The 18,234-nt window shown below is 33.9% G+C and overlaps 1 protein-coding gene across 1 annotated transcript in view; it reads left to right on the top strand.

Moving 5' to 3' along the window:
• Positions 1-18,234, top strand: part of LOC117175582 (N-alpha-acetyltransferase 20) — a gene marked incomplete at its 5' end in the record, with an annotated part of 300,484 nt that overhangs the window by 19,322 nt on the left and 262,928 nt on the right. Inside the window, one exon of the mRNA XM_033365289.1 lies at positions 14,720-14,744. Within this exon, the coding sequence (XP_033221180.1) occupies positions 14,720-14,744 (25 nt within the window). The remainder of the gene's footprint in view (positions 1-14,719; positions 14,745-18,234) is intronic.

Below are 18,234 nucleotides of genomic sequence, written 5' to 3'. Positions count from 1 at the left end.
CTTATCATCGGCGCTCTTGGAGGTGCCAAGCTTTCACTTGCTAATAGCCTAAAAAGCATCCCTGCGTGTCAACAATATGCTAAAACACTTGCGGGAAAAATGAAGAAGGCGGTTGTCCTTGGGTCGCTCCGTGTTCTTAGGGTGCACGAAGCTTTTGCTGGATCGTCGTATTGATTCCTTTACATACTGTAACCACCTATCTCACGGTCGTGAGACGTGGTTGTGGCTGAAATTTTACCGCGATTTCGCTGGGAGCGGGTGCAATTTGCCAGATTAGCACCCGCTCCCGGCGAAATTCTCCGGTTGTCCTTATGGGAAATTTTTAATTATATATATATATATATATATATAATCTTAGTAGCTTACCATGACAATTTTTTACATAGACATATACAAATATTCAATACTTATACATTTTTACATTGCATCGACTTTCATGAGTTCATAGACTCTATATTTATATCCCCATGGATTAGTATCTGTGGTACCGGGGAGCAGCATTCGTTTTTCATCATGCCAGCGGAGAGTAATCTTATCTTGGATGATGGTTTGAACTTCGTGCTTTCGGCTTCGGATTAGGTGTTGGGTTTTAATCAGATTGTGACAAGAAATGAGAGTGTACTTATAATCATCGAATTTTATGGTTTTCAATGTTGATCTTTTTATACCTTTGGCTCTCTTTTTCTCATCGTCTTCTTTACCCAAAACTTTATATGCATATAATTTTGATCTCAGACCCACAAATGCATTCATTATTTTTCCGTTGTATTCGTCGTTCATTAGTCACAACACTTTTGTATTCCTTAGAGGCATTCCATAAACATTGTCTGGTGGATAATCTGATGTGTCAAATTTATGGATGTCTCGTTTAATATATTCGTAAAAGTTGGGAACAGTGGAATTATATATGAGACTGTCTGTATCTGTAGTTTGGCTTAGCGATTAGAGCTTTCGCACAAAATCTCCCCTCCCATTTTGGCACAAGCCTAACATCTTTGTGATTCCTACCGTTTTCCATTGTTTTTCCAAAAATGGAATTGTTCATCAATTTATAGAAATTTTTCTCAAATTCGTTAGTTGCACTTTTCTGTGTTCAGTGTTTAAATCAATGTATTCTTTCAGGCACGCTTTTCGCTTGAATTTTAGCGCTCGATGAATTTTAGTTAGTTTCATGCCTGATTCCAAGTACATTTTTAGATTTCGGTTATGTAGTACATAATTTTTCTTTGGTAGCAAATTGGTTACTAACTATCGAATCTGACATTTTGAACCAGGAGGCATAAAGTGTTCTGGAGAAAATGGAAGGTCCTTGTGCAAATCGTAAAGCTCTTCTGGTTACTCTAGATCCACTTCAAGAATGTAACCTTCAGGTGATCATCAGGCACATTGAAAAAGTTTAGATTGTTTTCGAAATTTTCACACCATTCAAAATCTTGATATGGTAAAAACCCACTCATAGCTTTACCATACTGATTGTTAATATCTAAATAAAAAGTGTATGATTCCGGATCGCACGGACTAAAATCTTTCCCCATAAATCCATTGTCTGCTTTTGCAAAACGGTTTGAGCATTGTGAAACGCCACCTCTGATTGCTTTCTGAATTAAGAGTAGCATTTTCACATCAGTCAGTAAGTGAATTTCAATTCCAGTGTACTTTAGTATTGCATCAAAATAAAGTCCTGGTGCTGTGTAATAATGCAAAGGATCTAATTGATATGTTGCAAAACAAGTTTTTCTAACATTTTCAAAAATGTCAGCCAAAAGTAAAACATTGGTTTTGAGGTGCAGATCAGAATACTGCCCTAAATTTTTCAAATTAAGCGTTTCCCACACTTTACAAGCGTGTTGATAATCTTCGTCAGAAATGTGGCAATCGTTTAATTTGGAATAGGATTCTTCTTTTGGAGGTAAACTGTCTTCCTCTAATTTCTTCCAACTCTCAATGTAGTCGTATAGGAATTCACCTTTTCTTCTTAACAAATTTAATTCGCTGTCATTATAATGACACTGAATTTGGAACATCTTTTGTAAATGAGATATACCTTTCTTTATTTGCAGACAGTAAGGAGACATGTCCCTCAAAACTTTATGCTAATTCTTTAATGAAAAAGTGTGAGTCGTAGCCAGATAAATGATGAAGAACTACTGGAATGATATGAGAGTCTTTTTAATTAACGTTGCAGCTTCCATGTGCTCGACCACGGTACTTACCTGTAAAGTTGCAATGGTCGCAATGTTAAATATCGTCTTTCTTAAATTCTTTTACTGGATTTTCTAAAACAGAATTTACTCTTACTGCTAAATCTGTCAATTCTTTTACAAACCATTCAATGCAATCCTTTTCACGGTTTACTTTAGGTTCTGAGGTCGAATCATTAAAATTGCATTTTGTATAATATACAAAACTAGTAGGAATATGCTTTTGATACGCCGCCTTATCTGTTTGTGAATTTTTTAACAGGTTCCAGCAAACACTCAATGTCTGCATATACGGCAAATAGTACATTTTCTTTGAATCTATAATTTTTAAACTTTAATATGTTCCTACCGTCCTCCTCTGTTGGAAATATTACTCTACAATGGTTCAGATTTTCGCAATCAGCTGTATGTTCAATCAGAGATTTTTCATTTTTAAAGTGACACAAGCACCTATCACAGAACCATGTGCGACACATAGAATTTGTAAATTGTGATTTTATGAGTCGAGAGATATTTTTAATTTATGCGAAATGATACACTGAATTACTTTCAGGGTCATTGTTATCATAATCAAAATCCGTATTTTTAATCATTAGCAGGTGAATTTTAGGACATTTCGATATTTCATTGCTTATATACAGGGAGACAATCTCATTTTTTCTCCTATTTTCCTCATGTTCTATGCCATTAACATTTATACGCAATTAATTAATTTTTTCAAATTTTTTGTTATCTTGAATAGTGATGGTAAAGTTGATTCCACCACGCTTCAAGAGCATATCAAAATGTGGATAGGTAGAGACGCGATTAGAATCTCTCTCAGCAGGGCAAAGGGCGGCCATTACAGACCAGAGAAAACAGTTCTTTATTTTTTCACCCAGAGAGAAATGATCCTTTCCTTGCCTCAGAATTTTGTTCTACCTCCGAATATCTTGCGTGCACTGATGTGTCCAGTAGGCAGTTTCAGAAGTTGTTGCATTTTCATGCAACACTTTATAGGCATCTCCATAAATTTAAATAAGCTCTCTGCAGTCCAATGAGTCCATTTTGATTAATCTCTGGATGGCTAGCAGAAAACTGGAAACAAATTTTCGCTATGAAGTGACTTTTATACTCCAACAATTTCACAAATAATATTTTCAACGGATTGCACTGCGTTCAAATTTAAAAATGTAATTTAATTTGATTTTAAATTAAAATAGTTTTTATGTTAAAAAATTTTTTAATTAATCTGCTATATCATCAGAGATTGTACCTTACCGACAGTAGATTTTCTGCCTTCATGATTTGGAGGGTTGATCTACTGTTGGTAAGGTACAATCTATGATGATATAGCAGATAAATTAAAATTTTTTAAAAATAATGACTTGTACCATTAACACCTAGCTAAAAATTAGCGTTATGTTCTTGAATTAAGAGTTCTTATTCCGATTCCTCGAATAGCTTAATTGGAAAAGCACCTGACCGGAAATCAGAAGTTTTGTAGTTCGATTCCCAATGGAGTGAAGACGGAGTAGGATCATTTTTTCAAGAAATGTTTTTAATTTAAAAATATTATTTTCCATCTAGTCTTATTAAGACGTTAAGCATTTTCTGTTATTGAAGATTCTTAACTTGATCGATATTGTGTACATTTTCTGCCGTCATGGTTTGGAGGGTTGATCTACTGTCGGTAAGGTACAATCTCCGATGATATAGCAGATAAATTAAAAAAAAATTTTAATAATTACTTGTACCATTAACACATAGCTAAAAATTAGCGTTATGTTCTTGAATTAAGAGTTCTTATTCTGATCCCTCTAATAGCTTAATTGGAAAAGCACCTGACCGGAAATCAGAAGTTTTGTGGTTCGATTCCCAATGGAGTGAAGATGGAGTAGGATCTTTTCTTCAAGAAATAATTTTAATATAAAAATATTATTTTCCATCTAGTCTTATTAAGACGTTAAGCATTTTCTGTTACTGAAGATTCTTAACTAATATTGTGTAGATTTTCTGCCTTGATGGTTTGGAGAGTTGATCTACTGTCGGTAAGGTACAATCTCTGATGGTATAGCAGATAAATAAAATTTATTTTTAACATAATTACTTGTACCATTAACACCTAGCTAAAAATTAGCGTTGTGTTCTTGAATTAAGAGTTCTCATTCTGATCCCTCTAATAGCTTCATTGGAAAATCACCTGACCGGAAATCAGAAGTTTTGTGGTTCGATTTCCAATGGAGTGAAGATGGAGTAGGATCTTTTTTTCAAGAAGTAATTTTAATTAAAAAATATTATTATTCATCTAGTCTTATTAAGACGTTAAGCATTTTCTGTTATTGAAGATTCTTAACTTGATCGATATTGTGTAGATTTGCTGCCTTCATGGTTTAGAGGGTTGATCTACTGTCGGTAAGGTACAATCTCTGATGATATAGCAAATAAATAAAAAAAATTTTTAATAATTATTTGTACCATTAACACCTAGCTAAAAATTAGCGCTATGTTCTTGAATTAAGAGTTCTTATTCTGATCCTTCTAATAACTTAATTGGTAAAGTAACTGACCGGAAATCAGGAGTTTTGTGGTTCGATTCCCAATGGAGTGAAGATGGAGCAGGATCTTTTTTTCAAGAAATAGTTTTAATTTCAAGATATTATTTTCCATCTAGTCTTATTAAGACGTTAAGCATTTTCTGTTATTGAAGCTTCTTAACTTGATCGATATTTTGTAGATTTGCTGCCTTCATGATTTAGAGGGTTGATCTACTGTCGGTAAGGTACAATCTCTGATGATATAGCAGATAAATAAAAAAAAATTAATGATTATTTGTACCATTAACACCTAGCTAAAAATTAGCGTTATGTTCTTGAATTAAGAGTTCTTATTCTGATCCCTCTAATAGCTTAATTGGAAAAGCACCTGACCGGAAATCAGAAGTTTTGTGGTTCGATTCTCAATGGAGTGAAGATGGAGTAGGATCTTTTTTTCAAGAAATAATTTTAATTTAAAAGTATTATTTTCCATCTAGTCTTATTAAGACGTTAAGCATTTTCTGTTATTGAAGATTCTTAACTAATATTGTGTAGATTTTCTGCCTTGATGGTTTAGAGGGTTGATCTACTGTCGGTAAGGTACAATCTCTGATGGTATAGCAGATAAATAAAATTTATTTTAAAAATAATTACTTGTACCATTAGCACCTAGCTAAAAATTAGCGTTATGTTGTTGAATTAAGAGTTCTTATTCTGATGCCTCTAATAGCTTAATTCGAAAAGCACCTGACCGGAATTCAGAAGTTTTGTGGTTCGATTCCCAATGGAGTGAAGATGGAGTAGGATCTTTTTTTCAAGAAATAATTTTAATTTAAAAATATTATTATCCATCTAGTCTTATTAAGACGTTAAGCATTTTCTGTTATTGAAGATTCTTAACTTGATCGATGTTGTGTAGATTTTCTGCCTTCATGGTTTGGAGGGTTGATCTACTGTCGGTAAGGTACAATCTCTGATGATATAGCAGATAAATTAAAAAATGTTTAAAAATAATTACTTGTACCATTAACACCTAGCTAAGAATTAGCGTTATGTTCTTGAATTGAGAGTTCTTATTCTGATCCCGCTAATAGCTTAATTGGAAAAGCACCTGACCGGAAATCAGAAGTTTTGTGGTTCGATTCCCAATGGGAAATGTATGCAAAGCACCCTTTTATAGATGGGCATTTTCTATCCTTTTCTATACTCTGTTCCCTGAGAGAAGATCCTCTAGAACGACCAATTTTGGTTTTCTTCGCGCACACCATTGTTCAATTTGTCAAGAAGAAGGGATTTGTTGGGATGTTTCAGCCAATCTGAGGGAACCTCTTCAAATTCATTAGAAACTATTTTCTTTGATTGTTTTACGACACTGGCTTTATGTTTTCTACTACTTGTCTGTTTTCTTACCAAACTCAGTGTGGATAAGGTTACCCCAGCAGTGGTCTTTAGTCCACAGCAGGTCAAAGTAAGAAAATGTACAGAGTTTAAATTTTGCAATTAGCGATTTAAAAATAGCATAATCCGCATCTACGAATTTTTCCGATTCTAATGATACATTGCTTGACTAGGAAAGTTGAAAATTCGTAGAAGTGTAATCGCAGAAACATTAGCTCAATATTCAATTTGATATTGCTTACTTCCCCAATTTTGAAACTTTATAGACAAATTACGTATCGTTGAAATCGGAATACTTCGAACATTGTGAATATATTACTTTGAAGTCGGGGATTGCAGTCAAAAACTCAAGTGGCTACCGTAGACCCCTGTAACTCGAGTCCTACGCGCGGTGAGGTCCTTTCATTTTATAGCTAACATCTCGTGAAAGTCATTCAAACTATTTTAGAAAGAAACTCAACAAAAGTAATAAATATTAAATTAAGACCAAGGGACCAATGGCTAAAGAACTTAATAAACTATGTGTGAAAAAACGGGTAAGGACACTCCTCCATCCAGAAAAGCCTACCCATATGCGCGCCTAGAGGATCTTCTCTCAGGTACTCGCTCGAAATGCCTTGGGTTCAGTTGGCCTCTTGGTTATTCTCGTTCTTGATTTTTTCAAGTCGGATTATAAATTTTTTAATCATATCTTAATAGGAAATGTCATTCCACATATTTTTGTTCCTTGAAAAAAATTTCGAACCTTTTTAGTTTTCGAGATAATGTCGAAATTGTTACATTTTGACAAAATTGAAAATCATTATATGTTTGCGTTCCGCTCGCTCTAACTCCATCAATAATAGGAATATCGGGATGAAATTTGTCGGGAACATGCATATAACTGTCCCGAAAATGGCAGTAATAATGAAATTTCCAAAATTCGAGAAGGGTTTAAAGAAGTTTTTTGAAAAACGGCAAGTAATTCTGACTTGAAGTTTACGAATAATAATTAAATAACGACCTGACGCTCGACCGATACACCTGCGAGCTTGTTCTAAGGATGTGTCTAGCGGAGGCGAAGATCCATTTAATGCGGTCAAGATAATAATTTCGCAAAAAACAATTTCGAATCATTTGGTTACACAATCCCGAAGAATAAATGATCTGGATTAATAATAATATTGAATTCACAGAAGCAGAAAAATAAATATTTATTGAAAATTCGATCAATTTTTCACATTTCCGAATATAATATAACCTTGTCTAGAAATGGGCAATAGAAAGAATGGAAGAAAGGATATTCTCAACCTTCTTTGTGCGCCTGTATTCTATTTTCCATATAAGGTAAATGGCATACAAATTGTGCTTTGTTTTGATCGTGGTGTCAACAGGCTAGATCTTTGCCTCCGCTAGACACATCCTTAGAACAAGCTCGCACGTGTATCGGTCGAGCGTCAGATCTTTAGTTAATTGTTATTGGTAAACGACAAGTCAGAATTACTTGCGGTTTTCCAAAAAACTTTTTTGAACCCTCCTGGATTTTTTGGTAACGATAAGTTTCACTTTTTCAGAAATTCTTCGGTGAAACGAAGCGTTTGAAAGTGTCAATGCGTAATTTCCGACTTGGGTCGGAAATAAATTAATAACAAATTTTTGGGAAAATTAATCAAAATTTCATCATTACTGTCACTTTCGGAACAGTTATATGCATGTTCCCTACAAATTTCATCCCGATAGTCCTATTATAGAAGGAGTTAGAGCGAGCGGAACGCAAAAATATAATGATTTTCAATTTTGTCAAAAAGTAACAATATCGTGACTATCTCGAAAACTAAACAAATTAGAAACTTATTTCAAGCAACAAAAATGTGTGGAATGCAATTTCCTATTAAGATATACTTGAAAAAAATTTTAATCCGTCTTGAAAAAATCAAGAACGAGACTACTAACCAAAAGGCCAACTGAAACCAAGGTATTTCCAGCATGACCCGTTTTGATCGCGGGAGGCCTAATTGTTCTAGAACCTCTCATTATAATCCACACGTGTGCATATAATTTGAGCATTGCAAAATGTAATGCGTCATTGAAAATAACCTTGAAATTGTTTATGAAAAAATTGCGTACTAAAATTTGGTGATATCATTCATTATAGAAGATTCAGCATCATAGAAAAAAATTTTAACGCTGAATTGAATCATCCTCGATTTTCTATAGTCTATATTATAGAGTATCCTTAGTGGATGATTTAAAAAAATGCAAACATTTTATTACATTAATCTGTTGCATTTTTAAAATTCTATTTTAAATCTTTAGCGCTTAATAGGTAAAAAACTGAACTTTCTAAATGAGAGCTGAAAAGCGAGAATATATCTGTGGATAAAAAAGGCATATGGCCTCAGGTCCAATATCGTTGCATGACATAATGAGCGATAAGCTCCAGGCAGTGCACTCTTGATATTTATTAATTAAACGTCCATGAAAAGTCTAGAATTAAATTCATTCTCTCTATAATCTCTCTCTATAATTTCTCTCTCTCTCGTCTCGAAATTGTTTGTAGTATCTTGTTACATTACGTCATCCAGAGGTTGACGGACCTAGCATATGGTAAAATAATTAATATCAAGCTTTGTCGCTTGACTACGAAAGCAACGTTTGCGAGCTGTAAAAGAAGTGATCTCTCTACAGAAAGATAGCATAGGATAATGAAATGTGTGCAGCCTTAGACTGCCGATGTATGAATGCTTTTGCGACTTTAAATGCGTGTAGCTGTTATCTCTAGTCCTCGCTCGCTCGCTACTTTATACTAGAATAAAGCGACAAGTATCCCAGAACATTTGACTCACCATAAGGAATGACTTTAGATACCTTTCTTACCTTCGATTAACTAAAATAAATTTTTTTTAATTCTAATATTTTCTCGAAGATTTTTACACTACAGAAAACTGTTTCTCACAGACAGGAATTTTTAAATCAAATTAATAATCAAAACAGGATGCCATGCATAACCCTCATATAAAATTTCATCTCTCAACCTGCATCTTTTGCGCATTAAACAAATAAAGGCAGGAATTTTTAACTAAAAATATCATCTATCATGAAGCAATAAATCAACTTAATAGTCAAAACAGGATGCCATACGTAGCTCTCCATATAAAATTTTATCTGTCCACCTGCATCTTATTGTGCATTTAACGAACATCTTATCCATCAGGAAGCAATAAATCATCCTTGTTTTTCTCACAATAACCTTGAACCTGTTTACACGAATTTGGCTCAAGACTATTACGCAATCGTGACGTCATCAGGACCCTTCGAGAACTTTCTCGAAGCTTAGAAAGGACACGAACTACTATAGGTGGAAGCTTCTCGATTCCGGTAAGGTAGGAATCTTGCGTCAGAAACCCGCCTATACATCTACTCAGTCAGTCTAGCATCCAACTGAGAAATGACTAGAATTACGATACACCAGTTTTTGCTTTGCGCCAACATCAATTTGCAAGTTTTTAAAGTTTTTATTCACAGTGAAGCTATAAAAAAGCTAGTGGAAGTTGAAATGTATAGGAGTCTCGCATCATAGCTGTACCATCTACAATTGGTGACTTTCTTCCCTTTTTCATACCTATTTTTTCAGGTCTCTGTGCCAAAGGGGCGTTAGCTTGTCGGGGCGCAAGTGTAACCAAAGCTGTCGATGGTGAAAACGCTGCTAAGCGAGAGCTTAAACAAAGTAAACGTCATAATAAAACAATTGACTTCATTATCGCGTGTTTTAATAGTTAAAATCTAATGTTTAATCTCTCTGGAGTGAAAACTGTCTACTGGGGCACGCAATCGTGCGTCATCATGCATCATACTCTCTCCCTTTCGATATTTAATTTGAAACCTAAAATTATTTATTTCAGGGGTCGGAGAGACCATGCAATTGCAAGTAACTCAAAACGACTTGATTGCTAAAGTCTTTCTGTCTCAGTAGTTCTTCTGCTTTCTAAAGAAATTAGTGAGCCCCAAAAATCGCCTTACTTCATGCTGGTTATTCGGTCTCGGGAAATTTTTTACCGCTAATATTTTTCTTTCACCTCGCCTTAATTCTCCATCCCGAAAGATATATCACAAGTGCTCCACCCGCTGCATTCCGAAACGATATTTACTTAAATTCAGAACGAACATTGCGCTATTAAACTCATCTGTTTGCGTCTCGGTTATGAAAACGGGTTTGTCGCGTGAACCCTCTCCCATAGGTATTTGTAAAAATAACCCGATGCCATTTCGATTTTATTGGTACACCCTAAATCAGTAATATCACTCGCGATGCAATCCAAATTTTCTTCAAGTAAATTAATAGGTTGTTGTCTTTGCAAATACGTGACTTGTTCGTCTGTGTAAACTTCCGCGTCTGATATACGTTGATCGCGTTTTAGTCTCATAGGTGTTTCCTCAATTGCAATAGTAGGATCTACATTCATGCAGTTTAGTTCATATCCAATACTCAAGCTAGACTCTAAACTAGTTTTGAAAACAATAATAACCAAGCTCTCGCGTTCTTAGCCCAAAACCTACTACTCCTCGTCCTTTTTCCCCGACATCCTTTCTATTCTCACGCATGCGCATTTCAAATTCTAGAAAAATTTATATAATAGTAATAATAATATCAAATTAAGAATTAAATTTTAATTTATAACAACTATGACAATACATTTATATTGTATTTATGCTTCAAAAGAGAGCCCGGGGACGTCCGTTATGATATTTTATAGCATCTCCGAATTCAGTTTTTAAACATTTTCATTTTTGTGGAAAAAAGTCGTGTAAATGTACCCGATTGACCACATGACGAAGTATCACATGCCCTTAACCAATTGTGCTAGAAATGCTTACTCAGGGGGTTTTTTATAGTGGATTGCGAATCATTGGTCAAAAATTAAAAAATTTGAACTAATGTATAATTTATTAAATTAATAATTCATCGCTTATCACATAGATAATTTCCTTAACTATAATTTTTATTACATATTAATCATTTTTAATGCATCACATATTTTAAATTGATTTATATTAAATTTAAACCTTATTAATAATAATATACAAATTATAAATAATTACTGACATTAATAATAATATTTATAAATAATTTAGATTTTTTTCATGTTATTAATAGTTAAAATTCTCAAATGTGATACATAGATGTTATTTGGTAGGTCAGTAGATTGAATATCTCCATACAAGTGTTGACGAGTAAATGCGCACAGCTACGATTCGAGTAAGTTTTCTTTTAAACAAATAAAAACGCACCAAACGGCGCTAGTCAGGCCCAAAGTACATATTCTAGTGAACAAAATGATACCTCATTTTTCTCATTTGGGTGTGTTGTATAAAGTTTCAAAGAAACGAAATGGCATTCACATGAAAAATATCACTTTATTCGTCAAGAAATTACACAGAAAGTGTTAAACTTATATACATTTTTACAGCCATTGCGCTTACTTCGTATTTTAGAAACATTTATAGATGAAAAATATAACCGAAAAATTTATATTACGAAATTATTTAATAACACATTAGTTTTTGAATTATCACTCTTATTGGTGATTTCATGTGGTTTACTAAATTCAAGACATCACGCAATAACAATAATAGGCAATTATAATTGTAAGAATTGATTTTTCAGTACTCAGAAATGTGTAAAAAATTCTAAATAGCTTGATTTATTCAAATCACGTACTTGGTTTTTGGAAAAAATGTCGGGTCTCCGGGCACACTGTGAGGCGACTGGAAATATATAGGCTACACTGTAAAAAAAGCTTTCGTGATCGTTGCACACTGGAAGGGAAAGGGTACACATGTAGCTGTGGAGGCAATGATGATAGGCACTAACGGGAGTGGTTTTATTAGGTTTTATTGGGCTTAATCAATACATCATTTGTTGTAATAAAAAATATAAAGGTAAATTTTGCAAAAGATGTCATCTCTTCAACAAAATTCTTCTAAGCAAAAACTTGCAGGTAATAGATATGCGAATCCTTATCCAATAGATGGTCATACAGGAGTCGATTTAAGAAATATGACAAAGAAAATGTTAGCAACATTTTCAAATTCAGCTTTACCCACAAGAAAAATTGGTAAAAATTGCCGAAATACTTATTATGAAAATGAGAATTTATAGGCTAACTCTAGTATGGACAGTAGTGCATCAAACGTTTGTGAAAAAAAGCATTTTTCCATCTGAAATTGATTCTGAATCATTTCCAGAAAAAAAGTTTGTCTCTCTAGGGAAAAAGAATTAGAGAATTTACTAGAGAGACTGAAAAAAAAATTAGCAGTTTACCTGAAAATGATCCATTGCGAGTATCAATTCTTATAATAGCCGCTGATTGTTGGTCTGCTCGTAAAATTGCTAATGAATTTGAAACTTCTAGGCGAATGGTGACGAAGGCAAAACAATTGAAAAAAAAGAACAAAGTATTTTATCTATACCAATTTCAAAAGCTGGTAAAATCTTAACATCAGAGACAGTAGGTAAGGTAATACAATTTTATGAGTCAGAAAAAACCAGTCGAATACTGCCAAATAAAAAAAGTGCGTAACTATAAAAGAAAACTGTGTAAACAATAAAAAAACCAAAACATTTGCTCATGTATGATGTATGCATATTACATGAAAAATTTAAGAAACTATATCTAGAAAACCCAATAGGTTTGGGTAAGTTTGCTGAGCTCAGACCAAAATGGTGCATACTTGATGGTGGTAAAGGAACACATAGTGTTTGTGTATGCACCATACACCATAATATGTTTGAAGCGTCAAATTTAAAAGAACTTACCAAAAATGCTGACACTCCAATAAGAGATTACAAGGACTGCTTACAATTTGTACTATGCAAGGAACCACAACCTTCTTGCTATTTAGATGAGTTCGACTCTTGTTCAAATTCACAAAACTTTTCGGATCATGTAACCAATATTCTTGAATCAGCTTGTGTAAGTGATGTAATTTTTAGTCCGTGGTAAACGATAGACAAATGCACACTAAAGAAAGAATGTCTTTGCGCAGAAGATTTTGCTACCCAATTGACTTAACATTTAAAGGAATTCATACTTCATCATTTTGTTTAAAAAAGCAAATGTAACTACGTGTCAGAACGAAATCAAAATTCAAAAGATAGCGAAGTATTAGTCCAAATAGATTTTGCAGAAAACTACGCATATATTACGCCAGATGCCGCACAAGCGTTTTATCACAACAATGACCAGTGCACAGTTGTTCCAGTGTCTTGTTATTATAAATCTGGAAATGACATTAAGCATAGTAGCTTTATTGTTTTATCTGACTGTACGACTCATGACACTGCTTCTGTCTACCTAGTGCACTAAAAGATCATATCGGAAATAAAGAAAATTTGTTCAACAGTTGAAAAAGTAATTTTTGTTATTGACCGTGCTAGGCAACACTCCAAAAATCAAAGCCAAATGTGCAATTTAACAAAACGTTATAAGGATTTTGGTATTTTAGCAGAGTGGCATTGCCAGGCAACCGCTCATGGCAAATGTGTCTGCGACGGTTTAGGTTCCACTTTCAAGTACGAAGCTACACGTTGAAGTCTTCAAGCAAAACCAAATAATGCCATTTTGACATTCAATTCTCTTTATGAATGGAGTCAAAAAAAAGAAGTTTCCGAATATAAAAATATTATATTACACTACAATGGAGCACGAACAAACGTTGAGATTCCACTCCAGACGATTCACTAATGCTCTAGCAGTAACAAAAATTAGCATTTCACACGCATTTATCGTTGGCTCAAATGCCACATAAAATGTAAAAAGATATTCAGCTTCGAACAGTCGCCATGCGATCATACAGTGGTAATATATAGTCAAAGGAAACAAAAACGTTTAAAAAAAAGTATAAAGTTGATTTTGCACACACCAAGTTGCCACATTAAATCAGCCATATTGAATTATGTCAATCTGACTTTAAATTTGTGACCAGGAACCACAAAAAACCCCATATACCAAATTTGGTCCCAATCTGTTGATTTTTTAAAAATTCGTCTACCTTATCGACATATTATCCGCCATATTGGTTGCGCCCTGTTAGATTTCGGTAACTTACCATTCGATCTTTTAAAGGGTGTGTAGTAGATACAATTTGAGTCAAAAAAGTCCAACGTGATTGCTTTTTAAAAATTTTTACAAGTATTTTAATCTGTACTCTTGATGTTTGTAAGGTTTCTGGCCGAAAATTTCCAATTTGCAGAAATATCGACCGTGCTGTAGAATACTAAAAGAAATTTTGAATTTTGTCAATGGGCTAGTTATGAGGTTTATATCTATCAAAGTGGTTTGAACCTAAGTTTGTACAGTAAAATAAATATTTTTGAAAAAAAAATTCTTAAATTTTGCCTAATAAACTTTGGGAGCGCCGAATATTTCATTTTTCAACTGCGCGAAACACGTGGTGGGGACAAGTATTATGGGTAATGTGGGTCACGTGTTTTCATTATAACATTTTTTGTAAGTTCCTGGGTTCGAGATACAACAAAATTTCTAAACATTTAAATTAAGTGCAGCAAGTTATTAATATAACTGTAAACACAATAATATTGATATCTATTTTTTTACTTTTCAGGAATCTGGACCCACTTACGGAAACTGTATCCTTTTCAAATGATAATACTGTATTCCAAAGAGTTACAGAAGAAAAAAACAGAAGCAGACAATATCAAACTCAACATGAAAAAATCTTCGGAAATATCTCAAACAATAGTTCGACTTTCTATTTTAATAATGCGAGAACAGAGAAATTTTTGAAGAATGTGACTGTGAAGCGCGATGCGTTTTCAGTATCCAATAGCAAAATGATCATCTCAGAAACTTGTAATATTTCAGATTATAAGTTTAGTAGCATTGGTTGAAACCAAGTGTAACAGCTTTATAGACAGTGTTGCTGGCGATGTTTTAGTTTGACAGTCACCTAAAAATCAGAAAAGGAATCTTAGCAATCGGTCTGACAAATACTACAATTTAGGTAAAAACTCACTTCTAAGGCACGGCACACGTTTGTTTGACCCTCTCGGAAAGAATGTTTAAATTCTAAAAATTCTTTTTAACTAGTTTGAGGTTATCATTGAGATATGAAGAAATTACATCCGCAATAATACTTTCTCCTTTAACATATCTATGATATCATCTACACTCGACATTATTTTCACGCACAGGAAAGTCATGCTTGATAAGGCAGAAAGAAGAACAACTAGTCCCTTGTGACAAGTTTTGAATCACCAGTGACGTCTCAATCTCGGTCTTCGCTGTAAGATCGGAGCTTAATTCCGTTCTATTTCTAATTTCCGGCTTCGCACCCATGATTTTTTTTAGAATCAGAAAATAAATGAAAACGGTACTAAAAACAATCGTGTCCCTCTCATAACTTTCTTGTAGGATCGGAGAATAACAATTCAATTTACTTAAGGTGGCTTGTTCCGTGAACTTGTGGAAAAATGGAAATTTATGAATTATAATCAAAAAGATAAGGTAGCGAGACTGTTGGAAATCACAGCTGGAAAACAAGGAAGACGCAGCTGTTCAAAGACTAAGGTTTAGCTTCCATTTTTACGGCGCATACGCGTCTGAAGTAGCTGTGAAAAACGATTTATATAGTCTGCACTTTTCTCAAAATTTTCTCTTGATTAAAGTCGTCAAGGCCATGTTTTTATGAAACTAATAGATTCCTCGTAATCGAAAGTATGAGTACATATTTGATTTATGGGGACTCGTGGTTTTTTTCCGGAGTTTAATCGATTTTGCTCAGGAGTCCCATAAGACTACGTGTCAAGCGGCTACTTTTTTGGTAGAGATTTTTTCGAAAATGATGTCAACCATAGTATTTCTTTTTTCCGAATGAATTTAGCATACTTTATTGAGAAAACCTCCAAGTTTCAGAGCCGGTAGTGAATATTTTGAAAAACGCCCAAGACTTATCAAATCAAAAACATTAGTTCGTTCACATTGGTAATTGCAAAAAGCGATATTCATTTAAGCAAATCGCTGTTATTAACATTAGTATGACTTTAGTAGAAAGAAGGGAAAGAAAAAAGCGAAAGCCTTTGTACAGGTTGGGGAGGATGAGTTGACAGAACATTGATATATATGTGACCGTTTGCGAAGAAAGGGACCTAACGCGTTGTAGCTTAACTTTACCGGAGAAGCGATTGAAAAGGCGGTGCCAAGCAGGAACTCGATAAGATGGCTGCATTTTGCAGCTTCATCACAATTAAAATTTTTCAGATATAAGAATAATTTTTTTTTATAATCAAACAGTGAACAAAACACCATCGATTGGCATAAGAAAAAATAAAAATTTTTTTTTTTTCGCGTTAGGCCTTTTTCTTAGCAGTTGGTCACACACACGCGCACACACACACACACGCACACACACACACGCACATATTTAATACGCTGGATACAGAACGTCACTGAACTTGAAGGCCAGAGCCGCTATCTTGGGGGGAGGGGGGTCTTTTAAATAAAGACGTAGATTCAAAAGTATTAAGTAAGCGAATTTACAAATAGTAGGCGTGTAAATGATGGGATTTAAAGTTTGTAGAATACACATTTTTTCCTAAAAATCTGTATCTATTAGAATTGTAAAACACTCATTGAAACCTTTAAAGTCTACAAATTTCAATGCATGTACAACCTTATTTTTCTCAGGATAAAAAATTTCTGTAAAATTGTAAAAGTGACCAATTGATTTTATAATTAAAAAAATATTTACTAAGGTCCCACATGGTTTTTTCTACCTCATAAAAAAAGCAAAAGTAATAAAACTCGTGTGCTATATGCGTGAATTAGAAAATTAGTTATATTAATAGTGTATCAATAATACTATGCAAATAATATTCTGAAATTCACGGACCTTAATGTTACATTAATTTTCTAAACTATTCATTAATAATAGTTAATAATATGATGAAATCCTCTTCATTTCAAAGTAAACAAGAAATTATTAGTCTATTTTATCAAGCCTTCCAATTGTTCAGGCAAAACAATTTTCTGCAGCTGGAAAAGAAAAAATGCATAAAATTATAATTATATTATAGGAATAGAGATAATTTAGTAAATATTAAGGTTGTAAAATAAATATAATGGAAAAATATTAAAATTAATAAATAAATTTTATCATAATGAAGCGCATAAACAATATTTGAAGCATCAAATGTTTTTATACAATTTTAATTTGCACGTGCATTTTATGTTACTTGTTACACGACTGAATCGTTTGGGCAGCACAAATGAGCTGTCTGGGCCACCGAATAGCTCCGTTGGGCATACGGAAAGTTCCCGAATACGTTGGGATGCATCCAGAGATCTTTTCATATCTAATAAATAAAAATAAAATTTAATAAATTTCCCACACGTGAACTTGTTCGATATTCAAGAGAAAAATGTCTATAAATAGTTACTACAGAAAAACGAAGGAATCGTGCCAATACAACAATCAGTCCTCTAATAAAATATTTTTCTAGTTACACGATTGACAGCTACATGACTGAGTCGTGTATCATGAGGTTACTATTAATCCAGGATTTTCTCCGTGAACCACCTCAAACGAGTAGAGTAGAACCAGGTGATAGACACTCCCTGCTTTCTAAATGAAGGATCATAGACGCCATATAGCGTATACTCGGATCCCTAAGATAAGATAATAGGCAACAGTATACAATCTCCAGTTATTCTCAGATAATTTACTTTAACAACTAAATAAATAAAGTAGTCAATAGCCTCTGATGGCGTTGCTGAGTGACAAGTGTGTGGCCACGGAAACATACGCGTTGCCATCTAGCGTATACTCGGAGCGAGATCAGAATTATGATATTTCAAGGCCGTCGTTAAGAGTGGCCAGCGCAGGAATAGAACCAGGACGGCAAGCATGTTAGTTGCAGAAAAATTGTTCAACGTCGACAGATTTAAAGACAAAACCGGTGCGTAGAATCTACACACCTGTAAACATCTGTTTACATTTCAATAGTAAATAAAAGTTTTTTTTTTAAATACGAGGGTAGTTCAATAAGTCCTTAGAATGACCAACAGATGGCGCGCGAATCGCTCCAAATCATCTGTTTTCAGTCAGCACCACTCCCGACT

The sequence above is a fragment of the Belonocnema kinseyi genome, chromosome 6, assembly GCF_010883055.1.
Source record: "Belonocnema kinseyi isolate 2016_QV_RU_SX_M_011 chromosome 6, B_treatae_v1, whole genome shotgun sequence".
NCBI classification, from domain to species: Eukaryota; Metazoa; Arthropoda; class Insecta; order Hymenoptera; family Cynipidae; genus Belonocnema; species Belonocnema kinseyi.
This window is presented reverse-complemented; position numbering and strand designations above follow the sequence as displayed.